We start from the raw sequence: 22498 nt of genomic DNA, 5'->3' as shown, positions 1-22498 counted from the left end.
AACTGGAGATGTTCTTAAGTACATGCCAGGAAAGTTTTCCATGTGGACATTTGTGCTAATAGAAAAACAATTGCGGTGTGATTTCTATGTGGATGAAGATACACTCCATTGTCATTGACATATACAGTATATGGTTTGTTGTGGTCTGGGAAAGCGGCACTCATGATACATGGCAGGCGGTCGCATGTGAAGCCACAAATAAAGTCAATGGTTCACTTCTCACCTCAATCCTGAAGCAAATAGGTGCATGTAAAGATTTTAAACAAAGTATTCGGTTTCAAATGTTCTCCAGCTTGAAGGCCCCGCCCGCTCTCGCCGAGGATGTTGACTTTCCCGCAAGTTTAGCTATTTAAATGTTGGAGCGAGGCAGATGCTGCTGGTGGATGGGAGGGGGTACACGCGCAAGACGAGAGGGACGTTGGACTTGAATTATCCGAACAACATCCAGCATATTCAAGGAGGCACATCCCGAGAATTTGTTCAATGATGTTGTGGATTGGATTTGTGGTGATCTTTTCTGTGCGTAATTCTGGTGCGTAAAGTTTCGTGCGTAAACGTTCACGCTAGAGAACTGTCACGCCGAATCGATGAGGATTTCAATATAAATGAAGATACTTTTTGGCCATTTTTTTAAAAAAAAAAAACACGATTTTACTGCAGCTGTCGTGTGAACAGCAGCGCTCATGCCGGATTTTCATTTTGGACTTCGCATTTTCACTCATTTGAATGAAATGGAACAGGGGATCTTCACCTGCAAGGGACTGAGGGCTTTTGGATCTATTATTTCCCACCAAACACGTAGCGCTTAAAGCTGAAAGGATTCCGAAGCAGGGAGAAGTTCATTTTTGAGACCTTCCAGCAGCGAATCAGCGGAGTATTCATGAATCAATATTTGAATTACTACAAGATGAGGTTGAGAGCATCGAGGTTAGGTTATCTGTAAGTAAGAAAAAAAGACAATTCTCATGTAAATCGTATTTAATTAAAGGTGGCCAAGCGAGCTAACTTATTTTCATTCATTTTTTTTCTAACAGGTTACTCCAGTTCACAGCGCTTTGCTTTTACGCACAGGTACGATATTTTCACTTCAGCAAAACTTCTTGACAATAATTCAAAAAGTTTGATTAACTACGTCAAGTTAAACAGGTGGCTAGGTAACATATGTAGACACTACGTACATTGCACGTCTGCAAACGTCTGCAATTGGTTGCAATAATCATGAAAACATTTTATTAGGAGGGCTACGGCAATTGGCAAAAATTCAAACATCTTGAAAAGTGGCAAGATCCCACTTTGACAGGTGATTGTTAAAACATATGTGGACGGCTGTATTGAGGGCGGGGGGAGTCAAGAAGGGGGTGAAAGATCACCGCTGGTAAAGAAAAAGCACGAACGGGGGGTAATGTCATTCCCGAGGGTCCGCAAACGACTCCTTAAAAGCGCCGCAAATGGCGCTGTCAAATGAATTAATTAAATGATTGATTAAACAACAATTAAAATTAATCGCTTCAAACCATCGACACAATTGTGGCTCACCACACTTGCTGAATGTTAGGAATCAATGCGTGTGCTTACTGTTGTCCTGCAGAACACAGTGCAGTCTCCTCCTAATTTCAAGCACCATGTCACCGAGCAGAGTCGGCTGTCGGACCGGATGAGCCGCCGGTTGACTCGAACCTACCAACTGTACAGTCGGACCAGCGGGAAACACGTCCAGGTGCTATCCAACAAGAGGATCAACGCAAACGGAGACGACGGAGCGGCGCACGGTAAATGACAACGAGCATCCGAAGTTGTCAACAACTTGTAACGACAGCTAAATTCATGTCGAAATATGAATAATTGCTCGTGCACACTCGGAAAATGGAGAATTTATTCAAATGTGTTAGGTACGCGTGTTTGTGTTGCATTAAAAACGTGCACGATATAACCTGGGTGTGGTTTTGCGACCCACGCGAGGATAAGCGGTTCGGACAACGGATGAGTGGATGGTTTCCTCGGCTACATGAAAGAGGCAAAAAAAAAAAGTACAGTAATGTTAAAACTGGGATGGGGAAGAACAACAGCAAGTGTTCGACACCCGTATGCGAAGTGTACCCGTGTTTGATTATATCAGACGTTTCATAGCCTATATACTTGAAATGCTGGTCTAAAGTCCTGCGTGGCTTTTAAAAGTTGATACACCAATTTAACAGAATCTCAGAAACACGGTGGTTAACATCCAACAGTGCGCAAACTGTATGAGGTGACAAGCATTTCCATTATTCTCGGTTTTGGCTACCTCCAGAAGAACGTTCGACATAGGATGATCGATGAGTGATTGCAACAGAAGAGGGTTAAGCGTCGTCTTTTTTTTTATACATGTAATTTCACGTGCTTGTGGACTCTTATCAAAATGAATCATTTGCAAAAGTCCTGTCCCCAAGGTTAAGTTGTCTTTCCATCACAGCCTCCATCCATCCAGCGAATGTCTCCTTTTTTGGAGGCTCATTATGGAGAAAATTTGAATTGCTTTTCTCGTGAACTCCATTTCTACAAACAAGTGAGGTCGGCAGATACATTTCCTTGTTTCATGTAGTCTTTTGGATTTCCCGACCCACAAGTTCTCACGCACACCTATAAGTGGGTGTCACTCTTATAAGTGGCTCAAATCTGCCAGCGGCGCTTTCCTTCGTCCCTCATTTGAAGTGCATCACAGCACATTTACTGACCTTGACATCATCCCAATAGAGGGAATGTCTGCCATTTTTGCAATCCTGGTTCATTGGACAGGGTGCTTTCAAAGATCAGTGAATGCCCTTTGATGACATTACAGACGACATGCTCCAGTGTTCATTTAGGGTTCATTCAGAGAAAAGACGACGGTTCATTGGTGTCATTGTAAAATCTGAATATTCTTGTTTGCACCTCATCTCATGATTTGGCTTGCGTTTGCCTGTGCAGCTAAACTTGAGGTGGAGACCGATTCTTTCGGGAGCCGAGTGCGGATCAGAGGGGTGAAAAGTGGATACTACATATGCATGAATAAACGCGGGAAGCTGATTGGAAAGGTAAGCTGCAGAGTGAGTTTTTAAATGACAAAAAAAATAGTGTGGAACAAGCCACTGTGTGCTTTTTAAAAAAATGTGGCATGGTTCAGTGGCTTGAAGAAAAAGAATGCAAACATTGGACAATTCAAGAACATCCTGCTAAATAATTTCTGTCTGACTCAGACACGAATGCGTTTGTTCCAATAAGGAGCAAAGTTCCTGTAAAAGCAATGTATCATGTTAAAAGAGCAGCTGTTAAAAAGTCTGTGATGAACAGCAAGCAGATTGTTGAAACTGCTGCTATCTCTGGAGACCCAATGCAATGCAGGATCTTCCCCAAGCTTGCAGTCATGCATAAAGCCGTATTTCGGCCGCACCTAAGCCCCGTTCAAAAGGAGAAACCTTTGCAGTGGCTTCAGAAATACATCAAGGCTATTTTCAAACCCTTTTTTTTCGCGGCTGAATGCAGTGTGACTTGGAATAGTTAAAAATGGATGGCGTTGTGGATGATTGGTGGAGGGCCACATTGTTCCAAAAAGGACACAACATCAACAAGCATGTGATGCCAAGATGTTTCTTAGTTTCAAACTGAACACGTCCTACCGAGTTATCAAAAGAGACATATGTTAAAATAATTCTCATACTAGCCCAAGCTGCAAAAATACTAGCTCCAAATTGGTATCAAGGGCAACTCTTGTTGTGGCTGGATGAGAGTTGATGGGGTCATATTGAAGATGTTGCTGTAACTTGATCTTCATGCCGCAATAGGGATTTGTTTTTGCATTCAAAACTGTGCTGCATAATCATTTGGAATGCGTCACGTCTACAAAAATTTTGCCCAGGACTTATTTCTTGGCAGATTTTGGCTCAATCATACGGTAAGTGAGGTACTTCTGAGAGGCAGAAGGAAAAAATGTACGTATTCCAGCCACTCCCACTGAGCTATTTGAATGACAAACTATCTGACAGAAACAGGAATTTGGACAGACTTACTCTAAATACAGCACCTTCGAGGCAACTCCATGTATCAACTTCATGTATTCACATTTCAGTCACTAGTGTGTCTCAAGTACAAAGTAATTTATCTAAGCCTATTCGGGGAAAAAAGGATGACGGGAACTGCCTCAAATACACAGGAAATACATATACAGTGAGTGTCCCCCGCATATTCCGCAGCTATAAAATCAAAGTATTGCTTTGGTGCCGCTTTGTGGCACCTTGGTGCCAAGGAACTAATGCCAATGTGAGTTGCGGCGCTTCATTTAGACAAAAGTAGTGCTTTGCCAGAGAGTTACTGTCGAGTAACAACCTGAAGTTTTTAGAACCTCAAAGTATTTTCAACGTATAATGGAATCAATGTTTCCACTTTCTGGGTGTCAAACTACCTTCGAATCATGCATCGTCTCTCCTTTTTTTTTCCTCAGAAAAAGGGAAGAGGCAAAGATTGCATTTTTACCGAAATAGTTCTGGAAAATAACTACACAGCACTCCAGAACGCCAAATACGAGGGCTGGTACATGGCTTTCACACGCAAGGGTCGTCCAAGGAAGGCGTCAAAGACCAAGCAGCACCAGAGAGAGGCCCACTTCATGAAGCGGCTACCTAGGGGGCACTTGCTGAGTGAGAGAAGACCATTTGATGTTCTGCCGCTCTCTGTTCTTCCTTTAAGCAAGCGGACTAAACATTCACATCAGCAGCGCTCAGTGGGCCGCTGAGAGGCGACAATGTGGACAAACCATCACGGACAAACCACGATGGGAGGCGGTGGGGGGTGTGGGGGGCAATTCACCTTTCACGGTCAAATGCCACTTTATCTCTCATTTCCTGGACTCCTGATGTCATTCTTTGCTCTGGATTTTCCGTACACATTGACTGTCAAATTTGATCATTATTTTCTATTTAGTGAGATGTTGGATGCAATTTTTCTCATTAAATTCGCGGGAAAATTGAATTGATAGGAAGAGGTAGCGCGGGTCGAAATTGGGCGAGAAAGATGTTGAAAGTACGATGAAGCTAAATGAGGCAGCTAGCTCTGTTTTTACTGTTGCGGTTCAAGCATCTGAGTTTCAGTTGACTTTCTCATTTCCGCGAGGGGGTCATTTTGGAATTTTTTTCAACATCTATGAATATATTTTTTACTGTAAAAATGTAAATGACATCAAATGGATATTTATTGTAGAGTGTATATTAAAATCACTAAAAACCCACTCAAAAGTACCTTGGCTTCTCTCTCGTGAACGTTTCGCGATCGAATGAACGTTTGGCCCCGACCGCCGCTCCGCTGCCCCCAACTGTTGCCCCCACCCCTCCCCTTCAAGTCAGAGACCCAGATAACTGAAGGGCAATATCTGTGACAGGCCACAGAGTTGAATGTGCTCAGCAAGTGAGACTTGGACCTGAATGGCTGGAGCTACGCATTAAAAGCGATGAGGTCAGCCCACCATTTTGGCCCAAACAAAGGTTACCACCATGTAGTTGCATTTCTCACGATCGCACACCGTAACCCTCTGATCAAATGGGCCTTTGTGAGAGCTCATATAAAAGGGCATGTTATACAATAGTGGGTTCGAATAATAACACGAGGAGGGGTCAGTTATCAAAAAGAAGCCAGTCACACAGGGAGGTGTTGGAAGGGAGGTTTGGGCGCAGGGGGGGGGGGGGGGGGGGGGGGGGGGAACATCAGGGCCTGTGTGGCGAAATGTGGCATGGACTGAAAGAGGGCGAATGGCTGGGAAGAGGCATTCGGGAGTGAAAGGGGGGTAGAAAAGAGAAGTCTCTTCCCAGAAGCAGCTGAGCATGACCGTCTGAGGCCAAACGACAGGGAAGGAAGAAGAACCTGAACACAAGGACGCGGCTGCATGTGCTCACAATGCATGAGCTGGATGCTCAATTTGTTTGCTGCTGTTTGGAAGACTGGAATGGCCCCAGGTTTTCCAGGGAAGTGACGATGGCTGTATGGCCTTGGTGTACTCTAAGAGGACATCTTCAAGACACAAACGGTATCAGATTAAATTGGCAGGTATTTCTGTGAAGCAGGAGTCAATGGGAATCACATACATGCAAAAAATGGCTTCACAACCGAGAAGCTTGGTTCTTGCTCGATGATCGTTGCACAATAAACCAGATAGATAGAGAGGCCAATGGATTTAAATGTCAGTGGAAAGAATCCTCAACTGAAATCGCGCATATTCAAATACTATTTTCCATTTGGAAGAGAGAACTCAAAGTATTGTCTGTTTTTACAATAAAACTTAAGCTCTGTAACTAAAATATTTTTTTTGTCACTGTGCCTGGGTGAACTTCATGCAGTGACGATATCCAAAACGACGGCGAGTCTTGTAGCAAGTTACTCCACAAACATGGCCAAAATGTTGTGCTGAAAACATGAATAATATGGCAATGTTTCATGGGGGGGGGGGGGTGTTGGCTTGGAACATATGGTTATTTTGATTTTTTTCCCCTGAGAATCCCTCAAATGTGGATTGTTGCTTTAAAAAAAATTAAATATTGTAAACAAAGGCACGTCCCTCTTGTGATTATTATTTTCAGCTTGTCCCATCAGGGGTCACCATAGCAAGTCACTCACAATATTTTTGATACACACAGGATGCCTTTTCTAACCCAAACCACACATCACTGGCCTGGTTTGGGGAACGGGGTCATGCCGGGCAATCGAAACCCGCGCTGCCTGTACAAAAGGCAGCAGCATGTAGCAAGTCCTTCCAAAGCAGATCCATTCATTTTCTGATCCGCTTCTCCTCACAAGGGTCGCGGGAGCGTGCTGGAGCCTATCCCAGCCGTCTTCGGGCAGTTGGCGGGGTTCACCCTGAACTGGTTGCCAGCCAATCGCAGGGCACAGAGAGACGAACAACCATTCGCGCTCACAATCACACCTAGGGACAATTGAGACTGTTCCATTAACCTGCCACGCATGTTTTTGGAATGTGGGAGGAAATCGGAGTACGCGGAGAAAACCCAAGCAGGCACGGGGAGAACATGCAAACTCCACACAGGAAGGCCGGAGCCGGAATCAAACCCTGCACATCTGCACGATGATGTTGACGCGCTAACCAGTCCACCACCGGGCTGCACAAATTGTAGAAGCAAATGTGCCGTGCAGAAAACTTGATTATGACAGTACTGTAATGTAGGCTTTAATTTCAAAGTACTTGTGGGGATGTAATAAATTGTTACCAGTTTCCAGAAGAGGGATGGATGGATAATAAAAACCAGAAGGTTGTTTGGATTAACCCTAAAAAGGCAGGTCCTTCATATTAAAGGCCATAACTTGTCACCAAATATTATCCTAATTGCTTGGGAGAACTTTACTGTCGGCAAATGTTGACAAAATATTTGTGCCATGTGAACAACAATATACTAATTTGGAACAAAGTCCTGTGTGTTGCCTTGTACTTAACCCAGAATTGTGTCAGTGATGTTGACCACAGGGCCTAGGTCTCATGAAACCTCGAGGCCGGGTAAAATGGAAACAGTTCTACATGTGCTTGCTACCTCCATCCGAAAACCTCCACTAATGGCTTTCAGGGTGGGCCACAACACGCAATGAACATGAAGGTATTCAGTTCACACAAATGGGACGTGCTCGTAACAGTGACCCTGGAACGAACAGGGATGGCTCATTGTGTGTTTTGAGTGCTTTATAGGGACATCAATGAAAGGAAGCCGGGTAGCTTGTGTGACTCCCATCAAGACCACAGTGCACAGGGTTGGAGAGGGAGGCAGAAAGCATGTCACATGAAGTAACATTAAGACAGTGTTCTGATCTAAACTTTCCACAAATGTCAATGTTTATTTGTTGAGGCTTGTCAGTGGTTTGAATTTCAAAATGCTGGTGGAAACCATAAGAAAGAATGTGTTTACCAAATGACGTATCTATGCAAAATGCATCAGGAGACTATAACCAAACATGAATTCAATACAAACCTTGATCTAAAGAAAAACAAAAAACAAAACAAAAAAGACCAGTATGTGGCATTCACTCCATCCTTCAGAATTCACTGAGTTTTGCAGTCAATGTCACCTTCGCTCGTCGACTTTAACTTCTTCAGCTCCTTCATCAGCTCCTGCTCGAGGGTTAAAATCTCTTTGGGTTTCTTGTACTGTACAAGAGTGACGACAGTGGGAAATGTCATTGTAGTCTACAAAGAGCTCCACTGATACTACCTGCATTGCTTCATTAAACAGAAGCAGTTCATTAGAACTTCAAGACATCTTCTAAAGAAGCTGTAAAGACCTGTTCTTTTGATATGAAACAACAGTATACACACAAGAGACCAATTAAAAGAAAATTGTACAATAGGGTTGAGAAGAAAGAAGAAAGATGCATTACCACAGCACTACAATTCAATGACAATTAATCTATTCCAGTCATGCGTGACAATAGGGGTGGGGAAAGTATGGTCTCCTCCCATTTTTTTAATCCAGCCCATGTAGCAGTCCTGCAATATTTGTTGCATTAATTTAGTGCCCCCCCACTCCTTAAAAATGTGTTAATTACAAATGTTATCATAAAATGAAGGGTGACTTTTTTATTTTATTATTGAAATGTAACTTTTATTCAGTTGAATTAACTTCCCCTAAGATTGACTAATTCAACGTATTGTATATTTGGTCTCATTTGTCTCATTAATAACTCTGTAACTTGTTCATTGCCAATTTAAATGACAACTTTTACCTTTTCCATACACATTTCGATTTGTCTTGATTTTATGACATAATTGCTTGATGTGTTTATTGTAAAACATAAATAGAATAACCATATAGAAAACTGACAATGCATATTCTGGAAATCATGCAATTGTTTTTTAAATTTGTCGATTACTTGTGAACATTGACTCTAAAACAAAAGAATGATGTTGTTATATAATGAAAGTAAGTCCTTTTACACATTATTAGCTGAAGAGCATAACTGCCTAAGTCATTATCACACAGTAGCTAAGTGGCAAGTCCGAAGGCTTTTTCGGTTCGAAACTTCAGTTCTGACTTTCCTGTATCACATTTGTACATTTTCCCAATGTTTGGGGTTATGTTTGTCAAACATGCTAACATGCACAGTACAAAGGACTAATAGTCTGGGTTTGGCTGAGGTTAGACCGAGGTGTCGCCAGCTTGAACAGACTCTGCACCGGATATGCGTGATACAGAAATGAAACTTGTAATGAAAAAGTTTAAGGGCAGTATGAGTCAGGTCTTAATCAGAAGCCTGTCTGGGAAAACTGTCGTCCGCCCCACAGAAAAAGATGTTTGACAGTAATGAGACATATTAAGTAAGGGTAGGAATATGTGAACATGTATGCGTATGGTACTTACACTGACTATCAAAGTGTTGTTAGCATGAGTGAAGCTTAAGGCAGAGCTGTCCAGTGGAACTTGATTGCGATCCAAATCAGGAATACCAAACTTCTTGTAATACCTGGTAATGCACAAAAGAGGACAGCTTGATGTACAGCCTCCAGACCAGTGATTCCCAACCTCGGCACATTCGTGTGCTGTGACAGCCCATGCTCTTCCACTCGATGGTATAAAGTACATATTTAACCTGTGTATCCACTTTTTGTGACATTATTGTTTGGCGGTGTCTTGTCCGACTGTTTTTTTAAATTAAGATGTTGACACAATATTTTAAATTAAGATTAAAATAAGGCTTCGGCTCGAAAAAGGTTGGGTCAATGCTGGAGACTAATGCAGAGCAAACAGTGCCATCTATAGGAATAATAGCGTTACAACAAGTGGTAGTGTGAGCGTGTTCAAGCATAGTTACTTTTTGTTGGATGTTTTTATGACAATACATCTTTCAGGCGCTTGTACTGAAACATGAAAGACATCTTTGGGGTGGGGAAGGTTCCGGATTCTCCACTGAAAACTGGTCTTTGTATCTTTACGCATAAACACAGGCTGTGGAAATAAATGGGATGGCTCTTCAGAATCATCGAATGGGTGAAAACAATCCAAAATATACAGTCCAACTGCAATGCAACATGTTGGATTCAAGACTGTAGAGAGAAAACATACATTGGAGCAGTTCTCTTTGAGCATCTCAGCATCCAAAGAGGCAACAGGACCAACAAGTGGCTCCCCAACTTCTACCTGCCATTGACCTTGCGCTCCAAGGGTGTTTTTGTGACGCCACTTACGCACTGCAAAGCACCAAATGTTCCACAAAATGCATCATCTTATGGACAAAAATCATGGCTGGTGGATGACTCGTGCTGTGCACTGCTTACCAACAAGTTCATCTGTCCTCAAGTCATACTCTTCTGCCATTTCTTTTCCATCTCCAAAGAGGTAGTGGATCTTCCTTTTCCCTTATGTTTTGGAATGGCAAAATGTGAAAATTGGGAATCAAATGGGCATTGTCAGTTAGCGAGTCAACCTCACAATGCAGTGGTACCGGGTTCAATTCCAGCTCCGGCCTCCCTGTGTGGAGTTTGCATGTTCTCCCCAGGCCTGCGAGGGTTTTCTCCGGGTACTCTGGTTTCCTCAAAATTCCAAAAACATGCATGGCAAGCTGATTAAACACTCCAAATTGTCCCTAGGTGTGAGTGTGCGCGTGGATGGTTGTACGTCTCTGTGTGCCTTGCGATTGGCAACCAGTTCAGGGTGTCCCCGCCTGGTGCCCGAAGACGCCCCCACCACGACCCTTGTGAGGATAAGCGGATCTGAAAATGGATGGATGGATGGGCATTTTCATTCGCCAACAATACATATGGCTTTTATTGACATTCTATCCTGCTTGTCCTCATCAGGTTACAGGTGAACTGGAGCCTAACCCAACAGATAATGGTCGAGAGACCACCCTTAACTGCTGCCAGGAAATCGCAGGGCACATATAAATCAACAGCCATTCCCACTCATATTTACAGCTATGGCCAAACTAGTCTTCAATGAACCAAGCATGCGCTTTATTGGAATGTGCAAGGAAGCCAGAGTACCAGATGATAATCCACTCATTTAGGGGAATGGGAAAACATGCAAACTCCAAAAGGAAGGCGCCGAGATTCAAACCATGAACCTCAGCACTCTGAAGCATGCGCTAATCACTACTCAATCCTCTTGATTACATTTAACGTGGCATTTAAAACTTATTGTTTATCCATCCAAGCAGTCTTCTCTGTCAGTCACAAGCTTTGGCCTTTAAAACATTTTTTAAATCTAATTATATTAGTTATTATAAGGCTGTTGGTTACAAGGAATATGTTCTAAGAGTCTGAATCACCAAGAAACAGCGACAGTGGCTGTTATATTACGAGTAGGCCTACTGTTTAAAAAACGCGTGTGACCATGTTGATAATGACTAAGGTGGTTCTTGTTATTTTATAGTGTTTGCTCTTTACGATAATTTGCAGACAGGGTTTGTGGGGTCAACTTTTTCGCATTCTATTCACGTCCACAAAAATAAGAATTTTGAATGGGGTGGGGGGGTGAAAATACAGTATTGAACGTCTGGCCATCCGTTGACAACGAAAACACACTTCTACGTTGTTTCAACTCTATACTCACCATCGTGAATCAAAGCAGTTTTCTTTGAGGATTTTAGGTTGTCGATCCAGCTTTGCACAGCCATGTTTGAGTTGTGCAGACACTTCCGGAATCAAACCGTAACCACGGCAACTCACAATAAAGTAAACTCAACTCAACAAATCAAAATCAGATACACTTTTATTATAAAAACACGTCAGATATAAACTAATTCAGAAAAATAAACATGAACACATGAACGAATATGTTTGTTTACACCGCACTCGTGGAGATGTCATCAACTTAAAAAATCGTAAATATTAGGCCGTTCTGCATGCTTATTTTCTGACATTTGGTGATTGCATGTAAACGCTAACGCAAAGTTTTCACTGACAAAAAGACACTATGGATATGTTTAAAAATAGTTGGAACAAAATATTACAATAACGCATGAAAACATTTTAAAAACAGTGCGGAGCAAATAACCCGGAAATGTTTGTTACGTAACTCACACAAACACTTGATTGCTCATGCGCGCAGTGAGCCAATGGGAAGTTGGGTCGTCACAGGGCGGCCATCTTGGGACAGAGCTACTTATATTGATAGTGCCAATATACTGTATACTGTACTTTTAAATTAGAACAAAACATACAGTCTGAAGAGACACTTGTGTCGATTATAGCGTTTGACCGAAAAAGTGTGGGGGCAAAAATGTTTAATGAGACGTTTTTTTTAAAAAAATGCAAATCGGTAAGTTAAAAAAATGAACCGGAAGAGTTTGCTTTCAACATTTATTTTTGTGAACTAGAGGAACGGGTCCTTCTGGAGGAGGGTAAGCGCAAAACATGGCAAATGATTTTTAAAGTGCTTATGTAACCACGTGCGTGTTTATTATACATCGGGTTGTCGAAATGAATGAATACAAGGACACATTTATCAGATTATTCCGAATACGAACCTTTTTTCGGCAATGTCAGTTCGACAGTATATGTATAGTGTCAAGATAGACGTAGGCTAAAATCAGTTTCGTTCAAAGTACTGCAGACTGCTAACATAATTTCGTTCAGATATGATGGATTTGAAGCATAGTGCATTCACAGAGGATACTTCAGCACTGCGAGTATGAATATAATTATCGAGGCGACATCGAAATTGAGAGTGTGTGACTATTAAATGTTTCTTGTTTTTTCCTTGCACAATCTTAAGACATTGTGGACACCCCGCCCCCCCTTCCATTTTAACCCGTCTTAAAATACATTTTTATTCTACGACTTTTGAGTCTGCACGAGAAGCAGCGTTGTTTTTCTATTTTATGGGATGATAAGTGTTGAATAATTTTATATTCCCTTTACAGCCTTTTGTATCCAGCAATGGTAGTTTTAAAGTGCTCTATAAATCTATAAATGCTCTATAAATAAGTTGAGTTGAATAAATGGAGGAACACTTGGCTAGAATGTTTTTTTTAATCCGATTCATCACTTCATCTAAGAAATAATGGCTAGATTAATTAGGTTATTATAATAATAGTTAGTGAGCAGCTCTAAAATTTTAAAATGTGCCGCTAATCCATGCAATCAGTTTTGGAAGTATCGGCAGTAACACCATAAATAGGAATGTGTCTGTTCAATTTTGAAATAAAATACTACTACTACTACTACTATAAATAATAATAATAGTAGTAATAATGATAATAATAATGTGTAGCATTTTTTTCTAGAATAGTTTTAATGACTTCTTTATCTTTATAAAAAGAACATAAATGTCCAACAAAAAAAACAACCTGAAAGATTTATATATCAAAACATTTTCTAATGTACAGCTTGCCCCTTTCACCCTGAAGATGGAACCTTGTCACGGGGTTATGAAAGCTTTCCCCAAAGTTAAAAGGGCCAGAGTTTCTCAAGAAAAAGATTCTCCTCCTTTAAAGAAGAAATCTGATGAATTTGATGTCACAGGTTGGTATTATTTTGTTTTGGTTCCAAGTCAGATCATGCGCCACATTTCATTTTGTCTTTTGTCTCCCTTTTTGTAGGACATATCTTTAATGGTACCTCAGTGTACATCCTGCCTGCAGGAATAGGAAATGCAAGATGTCAAATCTTTCAAAGACAAATTCAACAAAACGGAGGCCAGACAGAAAGGTCGCTCTGTGCTGGTGTCACTCATGTTGTTGTTGATGACAACATGGAGTGTGACAGGGCTCTGCGTCTCATCAAGGTGGACGCAATGCCTTCCGGTGTCCATCTCGTGAAATGCAATTGGTTAAGTTCATGTATCAGTGAGAAACAACTCTTGGATGAATCAAGCTACAGTCTTTTAACAAAGAGGTAATACCTCTCATTGCTTTGTCTGCTGTGGTTAAAACTCAAGTCAATGTGGGTTAACATGCATTTACACCTCATTGCGGTCTGTATTAGACTTAGTGTAGAGCAGAGGTGTCCAAAGTCGGTCCTGGAGGGCCGCTGTCCTGCCTGTATTCCAGCTCTCCCAGCTGTGACACACCTGATTCAAATGATCAGCTCATCAACCAGCTCTGGAGCAGCATTAGAACAATCCTGATGATGTGAATCAGGTGTGTTGCTCCTGGGAGAGCTGGAAAACAGGCAGGACAGCGGCCCTCCAGGACCGACTTTGGACACCCCTGGTGTAGAGTGTAGACACTTCAGTTATTTTGGTAGTGTTGTCTTCTCTCCTTGACAGAGGAGCCCGTTTGACTTAGATATTATCTTGCTTCTGTTATTGTCAGTCTTCTCTCATCTTAGGGATTTGGAAACTCAACAAGACTTGCTGAACACCAAATCTGCAACTGAGGTGACTCCCAAGCCAGAATGTGATCAAAGCAAGCTAGGGGAGACATCAGACATGGTCAGTGGCTGTTACATTTGTAGAAAAGTCTTGTGCGCAACGAGGGCTGGGCGACATGACTGAAAAGTATTTAACAAGAGAAATATTTCATATTTGTATCGATATATATAGATTATCTTTTTAACTATTGAAAATAAGGACTCTGAGAAAAAAAGGCTGAATTTAGGTTAATTTTATTTTAATATATTGTGCTTAATTTTTAATAATTATGTTAGAAGTGCTACCCCAAAGCAGCATTATGAACCTTCATTCAGTGTTCATACAATATAAGTGTAGTGAACTAATACTCTACATGTACTGCAACCATTATCACCGTTGACCAACTCTCTCAGAAAAACACTTTTTTTTAGTGGACCCATTATTACCATAGTCCATTTATAATTTACTTGTATGATTTTGACTTCAGTGGGATGTTGAGGGCCTGACATGGCTAACACTGGCGCTAGCACGTCAAAGACAGCAGGCTACTCATTTACTTGTACGGCACTTATCCATCCCGAGGTATTTAATCGGGCTAGTATGCAAGAGTTATACTGAGCCAACTGGTCATTTAGTTGAACAAAGTTACACATGTGTTTCGTTCCGCATGAGTATGCTGCTGCTTCTTTGTTGGTTTGGATGCTTCTTTGTGTGTGCTGCTTACAACACAGAACATTTTATTGAAGGCGTTTTCAATTACTATCTATCACAAGTCTATCGCGATACATAATGTTGAATTATCGCCCAGCCCAATGCAAGTTCACCAATCTCCCAAGTAAATATGGTTCTTGCCAGAATGGACAACTCCTTACCATAACCATGTACCGGTAATCTATTTCAGATTGCATCAGACAAAACAGAAGCGCAAGGAGAAGATGAGGGAGTCAGTCAGAGTCACCTTGAAGCTCTCATCACAGGCCAGCGCCCCAAAGAAGAAGCCACTGGGCTCAACCTTGAGCCTGGTGGAGACACTGTCATTCGTCCGGTGGTCTCAGGGAAGTGGGTCTGCGCACAATCTTCTCAATCCAAAAGTGATAACTTCAACAAACACATCACCGACAAACTAGAACTACTGGCCAAGGCTTATACACACCAGGGGGACAAGTGGAGGGCATTGGGGTACTCCAAAGCTATCAATGCATTGAAGAGCTATCACAAGCCAGTTACGTCATATCAGGTTAGCTAATGTAGATGCAAGAGATACTGCATACATTCGCAAGAAGCAATGAACCCCTCAATTTTTCATTTTCTGTGTCCTCTGTTTCAGGAGGCATGTCTCATCCCGGGAATTGGCAAACGCATGGCGGACAAAATTGATGAGATCATGGAAAGTGGTCATCTGCGCAAGCTAGATCACATTGGAGAGGCGGTGCCAGTATTGGAGCTTTTCACCAACATTTGGGGTGCGGGAGCAAAGACAGCACAGCTTTGGTACCAACAGGTACTCTCCATCGTTCATTCTCTATATAGCTTATTATGTGTCGGGTCAAATGCGTAGCTGCATTCTGAACAAAACCACATGCAAGGTCCACAGAGAACGAAGCTAATATTTAAGACCCAAACAGCTTTGCTGTAAAGCACTGGTGCACTCGTCCGCTGTCTGCAACCATTCACGCATCAGAGGTGTGCAATTTACAAAATTTTACTGGTCTGTCATTCATCAGCGGCCTGGCCACCCGTCTGTTATTGTCAGTCCATCATTTGTGTAATCGCTGACACTGCGACTTCCGGGGTGAGAGGACGCTGGCGTGTATGTCGCCGCTTCTCACTCCAAACTTTTCCAAACTTTTCCAAAACTTTTCAGATATTTCTTCTGATTTTTCTTTTGCCCTTCTGTTTTTGGACTGTTTGGACTGTGATTGATGTAACAAATCATAGCTTCACCCGATCAATCAAACCCCAAATCGTAACTTAGTCCACGGGCTAACGCCGGTAGCTTAAACTTACCGGCTGTCACCGCACCGGCCTTTCTCCCTCGTCATGGGGCGGCACAACTTCGCCGCCTTTGGGTTATTTCTGATACTTCTGACGTTCTGCCATCATCCAGTGACAGGACTACTCCACTATTCTGTCGCGGATCTTCTCCGGATCCGGAGGATTGCACCGGAGCCTCCACCGCCGGAACTGCACCATCATCCTGACATCGCTCGCCTGCCTCGACGTCGCTACATTCACCGCGGGTCGCGTAGACATGTTGACTACAAAAATCCTGGCTCAATCAACTCGACCTGGTCCACTTCTCGACGTCCTCCCAGAAACCGCGGCCGCAACACCAACTACTATGCAGTAGCCCGCCTGGCTAGGTCGGCTAACAGCACTGCCGCCATCAAACATGACACCTCCGCTGTCAACTTTGGACTGCTGAACATCCGCTCACTTACGAACAAGGGTCACCTCATTCAAGACGTCCTCGCCGAACGCAAACTTGACTTCCTCGTTTTAACAGAAACCTGGCAACAAACAAACGACTTCGCTGCTCTGAATGACTCCACTCCTCCCGGCTTTGTTTACATCTGCCGTCCCCGTGGCAACGGCCGTGGAGGAGGCCTCGCGGTAATCCACCGCGAGAAGTGGAAAGTCTTACCAGTCTCCGTTCCTGCATCAAGCTCTTTTGAATGCATGGTGTTTAAACTCCCTGGACCCACGCCAACCATCATTGCCACAGTTTATCGCCCCCCGAAGCCACATAGCGATTTCATCAATGAATTTTCCAGTTTAATCACACACTTATCCACTCTCTCGCCAAATTTAATTTTGCTGGGAGATTTTAATATTCACATGGACAACCCCGACCTGCCACTCACAAGAGACTTCACATCCTACCTGGAGAGCCTCGCGATACACTGTCTTACTGACTTCCCCACCCACATCAAAGGCCACACATTGGACTTGGTTTGCTGCTCTGGCTTCTCCCCCTCCAAGCCCACTGCTGATGTTTTTCCTGAAACCGATCATTTCCTCCTCACTTTTAACATCGTACTCCGTCTCTCTACAATCAAAACCTCCCGCCTCATTTCTTTTCGTAATACCAAAAATATCAACATTGACACCTTCTGCTCCATTATCGACCGTTCCCCGCCCCCAGACGCCCTTTCAAACCCGGATGACCTCACCGCTCACTACAATGCCTGCCTCACAAATATTCTAAATTCTCTCGCCCCCCTGAAGACCAGGACTGCTTCATTCTCTACATCTGCCCCCTGGTTTACACCCGCTCTTAGATCATTGAAATCAAAAAACCGCCAACTTGAGCGACTCTATAAGAAAACCGGTCTCACCATCCATAAGGACATGTACACTACCCATATCACTAAATACAAGGACCAAATTGCACAAACCAAATCCAGCTACTACTCCGGCCTCATCCTCTCCAACGAAGGAAATTCAAGAACTCTCTTCTCCGTCATGAACAAAATCCTCCGGCCACCAAACTCTCTCCCCCTCCACCTGTACTCCACAGCAACCTGCAACTCCATAATGGAACACTTCAATCACAAAATCCTTAAGATCCATCACCAACTCCATCAAAACCTGCCTGCTCCCCCCCCATCTGAACCTTCTTCTCCTTGTCATCTCTTCTCCAGTTTTGTTCCACCAACGACTGCTGAATTATCCAACCTCATACTCAAATCCAAGCCCACCACTTGCCAGCTTGATCCCCTCCCTTCATCCCTTGTTAAATCCTGCCTTCCTTCTGTGCTTCCTCTCATATCTGCTATTATCCACTCCTCACTCTCTTCTGGTATTGTCCCATCACTCCTCAAAACTGCTGCTATCACCCCCACACTGAAAAAACATGGCTCTGACCCCAACAACTTTGATAACCTCCGCCCCATCTCCAACCTTCCATTTATCTCGAAAATCCTTGAAAAAACTGTTGCTGCTCAACTCCACTCCCACCTGTCCCTTCACTCTCTCTATGAACCCTTTCAGTCCGGTTTCCGCCCCCGCCACAGCACAGAGACTGCCCTAATCCGTATTGTGAATGATCTCCTCATAGCATCTGATTCCGGTTTAGTCTCCATCCTCATCCTCTTAGACTTGAGCGCTGCCTTTGACACAATCTCTCACCCTATCCTCCTCAATAGACTCTCCTCCATTGGTCTCTCCCACACTCCCCTCAGTTGGTTCCACTCCTACCTCACTGGCCGCACTCAGTTTGTCCAGCTCAAATCCTTCACCTCAAAGCCCTCCCCAGTCACCACAGGTGTACCACAGGGATCTGTCCTAGGTCCCCTTCTCTTCATCATCTACCTCCTGCCTCTTGGCCATATCCTCCGCAAATTTAATATCCACTTTCACTGCTTTGCTGATGACACCCAGCTCTACCTCTCCTGCAAGCCAAACTCCATACTCCCACCCCCCTCCCTCACCTCTTGCCTCTCCGAACTCAAAACATGGTTCACAACAAACTTTCTTAAATTAAATACTAATAAAACTGAAGTCCTCCTTCTTGGCACCAAATCCACTTTATCCAAAGTAAACAGTTTTTCCTTCAACATTGACAGCTCCCTAGTGTCCCCCTCCCCCCAGGTTAAGAGTCTGGGTGTCATCCTGGATAGCATGCTCACCTTCCACTCGCATATCAACACCATCACCCGCACTGCTTATTTCCACCTCCGCAATATTACCAGACTTCGCCCTTCCCTCACCCCCCACACCACTGCTATTCTTGTCCACAGTCTTGTCACATCCCGCCTTGATTACTGCAACGCTCTCCTCTTCGGCCTACCTCAAAAGTCCCTTCATAAAATCCAGCTGGTCCAAAACGCCTCTGCTCGCATCATCACAAAAACATCTTCCCAGCAGCACATCACCCCCGTTCTCCAACAGCTTCACTGGCTCCCTGTTCAACATCGCATCAATTACAAACTGCTTCTATATACATATATGGCCATCCACAACCTGGCCCCTCCTTACCTATCCGACCTTCTCCAGGTGCATATCCCCTCTCGCTCCCTCAGATCCTCGTCCTCCCTCCGCCTGTCAGTGCCCCCTGCCCGACTGAGCACCATGGGAGCCAGAGCCTTCAGTCACGCTGCTCCAAAGCTCTGGAACAACCTACCTCCGGACCTCCAAAACTGCACACCTCTTTCCACTTTCAAGTCCCGTCTAAAAACACACCTGTTCAGGATTGCCTACAACACATAGCTCTTCCATTTCCTACGTTTTTATGATTTTATGATTTTATGTCCTGTTTTTATATAATATCTCGTTTACTAATTTTTACATTGTATTTTCTTATTGTCTGTACAGTGTCCTTGGGTGGCATGAAAGGCGCTTTTAAATAAAATGCATTATTATTATATTATTATTTTTTTCAAGCTGAACGAAACTGTAATCATCAGTCGGTCAGCCCGTCATGTTATTTTGACTGCACTGTCTCTCATTGCATCCGGCAGTAAATTTCACATAGTCCGCGAGACCGTCTATCCTCTGTCTGCCAAAAAAAAAACAGACACGAGACAGGCAGGGCGTATTTCCGTCAGTTGTCAGCAAAAAGGCTGTCCATGTGACAGACTGAGAGGCCACTCAGTAATTGACACGGTGAATGATGATTACAATGATGCACAAAACCCATTTTCGTCAGTGCTTAGTCCATCATTTTTTTTCTCCAGTTTTCCATCATTCGTCAACCGTGAACAAAATGGGTGTCCATGAGTGACAGTCTGCGGGATCTTCCGTCAGTACTGACGGAATGCTCACCTCTGATGATTATAAGGAAAAGTATACAAGTAAAAAGTATGGTGTAACGATGATCCCCTTCAGATGTAGATCAAAAAGTAGGCATGACCAAATGACAAGCTCGAAATAAAAACATAGCTATTCTCTTCAGCGAGGTCAGAGTTCAGACTGGGAGTTTCTGTTGTAATAGTTTTATCATAGTAATGATTACGCATTGCAATAGTTTTAGAATAATCAGTGTTGTCTCGCATTTTCAATGTTTTTTTTAAATTCATCAGGGATTCCGCACTTTGGAGGACATCCGCACAAAAGCCCACTTGAGCAGCTCTCAGAAAATAGGGCTCAAGCACTATGATGACTTCCAAGACAGAATGCCCAGGGAAGAAGCTGCAGCCATTGAGGAAGTGGTAAATACATCTTTGTTTCTCTCTGGCAACATTTAGCATTATAGGCTGCTTCCTTCAATAATTGAACCACCACACTTCATGTCATTTAGGAATTCTTTTCCATTTGGTCCCATCACAATGAAGCACTGGTTGTAAAGTTATGTTTGGCACACCCAGTTGCGTTGCGTGATACTGTTTAAATAAGGATATTATCTATTTTCTGTGGCTCTGAATTGGGATGCACATAGTAATTCTTTTTCTTCTGTATCATGTGTCCCCAAGGCGTCAACAGCACTGTTCACCCCTCAGTATCGTCTGTTGCCCATCCTACAGTTCGTAGACTGCTAGCCAACACATAGATGGGACAAAAAAATCAATACAAAGCTCTATAGACCGGTGGTTGGGGATCACTGTTATTGATGACAAACAGTATTTATTTTATTTCTGTCTTTGTGCAGGTGACGCATGCTGCCAAAGCAATAGATTCTGGCCTGGTGGCAATGGCATGTGGCTCGTATCGCAGGGGAAAGAGTACATGTGGAGATGTTGATGTGCTTATTTCACATCCTAATGGAAAATCCCACAAAGGTGTGTTCAGCAAAGTGCTCCAGAGCCTCCATGACACTGGTAAGCTGTGCCAGAATGGTTGAGTGGACAATCTTGTCATCTGTACTCAAAGTCGTATTTTTATGTTATTTCCTCAGGCTTTTTGACAGACGATCTCGTGAGTCACGAGGAGAATGGAGAGCAGAAGAAATACATGGGCGTATGCCGCCTGCCAGGAGCAGACCGCCGCCATCGCAGGCTGGATGTCATTGTGGTGCCTTACAATGAGTTTGCCTGTGCGCTGATGTACTTCACCGGCTCGGCACACTTCAACCGCTCCATGCGGGCTCTAGCAAAGACAAAGAACATGAGCTTGTCAGAGCATTCGCTTAATCAAAGTGTGGTGCGTCAAGGTAGTGCTAAGGTGTATGCTGGCACTCCCCTACCTACACCTACTGAGAGTGACGTTTTTAAACTTTTGGGTATACCATACAGAGAGCCTTGTGAAAGGGACTGGTGACGGTTTGCAATCGCCATGCTTTGTTCAATTAGAATTCAGCCATCCATCCATCCATTTTCCGATCCGCTTTATCCTCACAAGGGTGCTGGAGCCTATCCCAGCTGTCTTCGGGCAGTAGCTGGGGAACACCCTGAACCGGTTGCCAGCCAATCGCAGGGCACACATAGACGAACAACCATCCGCGCTCACACTCACACCTAGGGACAATTTGGAGTGTTCAATCAGCCTGCCATGCGTGTATTTGGAATGTGGGAGGAAACCGGAGTACCTGGAAAAAAAACCACGCATGCACGGGGAGAACATGCAAACTCCACACAAGGAAGGCCGGAGCCGTAATCAAACTCTGCACCTCTGCACAGTGAATCCGACGCGCCAACCTGTCGACCACTGGGCACTTCACATACAATTTAGGACAGGTTAAATCTATTTACACCTGACTACCTTGAATGTTGATTTTATTCGACAGTTCAAAGGGAGCGCCACCTTTGAAACATTTCTTGAACTACATGCACGATACAAGAATGCACAAATGTTAAATACTAGATTCACAAGCTCAATATTTAATAACTTGATGAACATGCAAATAAAATTTTGCTTTTATACACACTATTTCTGTGAGATAATACAATGAAATATCGAGCGTTTTGCTGCCACTTAAAATGAAACAACTACCGTAATCACGAAAGCCGTCACTAATAAAATGTATTCAACAATTCGGCAAATGTTTTCGACTTGATGTACATGCAATAGAAAATTGGTAAACGAGGTTGCTTGAATGTCACAGCTGCATGAATCCCTACAGACTCAACTCTTCAATCAGGAAACTAAAGGTCTGTTTCGTCTCGTGAAACATTAAATGTGTGTGTGTGTCTGGTTGAATAAAGGTGGATGACTTGCAGGCCATTGTATTGTTTTTATTTATGTTTTACATAACGTCCCAACTTCATTGGAATTGGGGTTTGTAAATTGTTATGGGACTTACCAAATGTATATTTACATTAAAATGTAAA

General features: G+C 43.2%; 3 protein-coding genes across 5 annotated transcripts; 2 read left to right on the top strand and 1 right to left on the bottom strand.

The window, feature by feature from the left end:
- Nucleotides 1-774: 774 nt before the first annotated feature.
- fgf8b (fibroblast growth factor 8b) lies at nucleotides 775-4815 on the top strand. Its single transcript, XM_086119956.1, has 5 exons — nucleotides 775-939; nucleotides 1035-1071; nucleotides 1589-1769; nucleotides 2944-3050; nucleotides 4454-4815. The coding sequence occupies exons 1-5, from the start codon at nucleotides 881-883 to the stop codon at nucleotides 4742-4744; spliced, it is 675 nt and encodes a 224-aa protein (XP_085976082.1). The 5' UTR covers nucleotides 775-880; the 3' UTR covers nucleotides 4745-4815.
- A 2989-nt stretch (nucleotides 4816-7804) lies between these two features.
- dpcd (deleted in primary ciliary dyskinesia homolog (mouse)) lies at nucleotides 7805-11656 on the bottom strand. Its single transcript, XM_086120118.1, has 6 exons — nucleotides 11550-11656; nucleotides 10274-10354; nucleotides 10062-10186; nucleotides 9811-9944; nucleotides 9360-9462; nucleotides 7805-8149 (listed from the first exon to the last, which is right to left on the bottom strand). The coding sequence occupies exons 1-6, from the start codon at nucleotides 11611-11613 to the stop codon at nucleotides 8045-8047; spliced, it is 612 nt and encodes a 203-aa protein (XP_085976244.1). The 5' UTR covers nucleotides 11614-11656; the 3' UTR covers nucleotides 7805-8044.
- Nucleotides 11657-12127: 471 nt separating this feature from the next.
- On the top strand, nucleotides 12128-22386 carry poll (polymerase (DNA directed), lambda). Of its 3 annotated transcripts, XM_086120116.1 has the most exons (9): nucleotides 12128-12339; nucleotides 13327-13462; nucleotides 13540-13834; nucleotides 14270-14372; nucleotides 15193-15528; nucleotides 15619-15792; nucleotides 20315-20443; nucleotides 20881-21049; nucleotides 21127-22386. In XM_086120116.1, the coding sequence occupies exons 2-9, from the start codon at nucleotides 13348-13350 to the stop codon at nucleotides 21486-21488; spliced, it is 1683 nt and encodes a 560-aa protein (XP_085976242.1). In that variant the 5' UTR covers nucleotides 12128-12339; nucleotides 13327-13347; the 3' UTR covers nucleotides 21489-22386. The 3 variants fall into 3 exon arrangements, with proteins under 3 accessions (XP_085976242.1, XP_085976241.1, XP_085976243.1); XM_086120115.1 differs by lacking the exon at nucleotides 12128-12339 and having other exon boundaries at nucleotides 12350-13462; XM_086120117.1 differs by lacking the exons at nucleotides 12128-12339; nucleotides 15193-15528 and having other exon boundaries at nucleotides 12350-13462.
- Nucleotides 22387-22498: the final 112 nt, after the last annotated feature.

This window comes from Hippocampus guttulatus, chromosome 9 (genome assembly GCF_054856545.1).
Source record: "Hippocampus guttulatus isolate MCC_2025c chromosome 9, RoL_Hgut_1.0, whole genome shotgun sequence".
NCBI classification, from domain to species: Eukaryota; Metazoa; Chordata; class Actinopteri; order Syngnathiformes; family Syngnathidae; genus Hippocampus; species Hippocampus guttulatus.
This window is presented reverse-complemented; position numbering and strand designations above follow the sequence as displayed.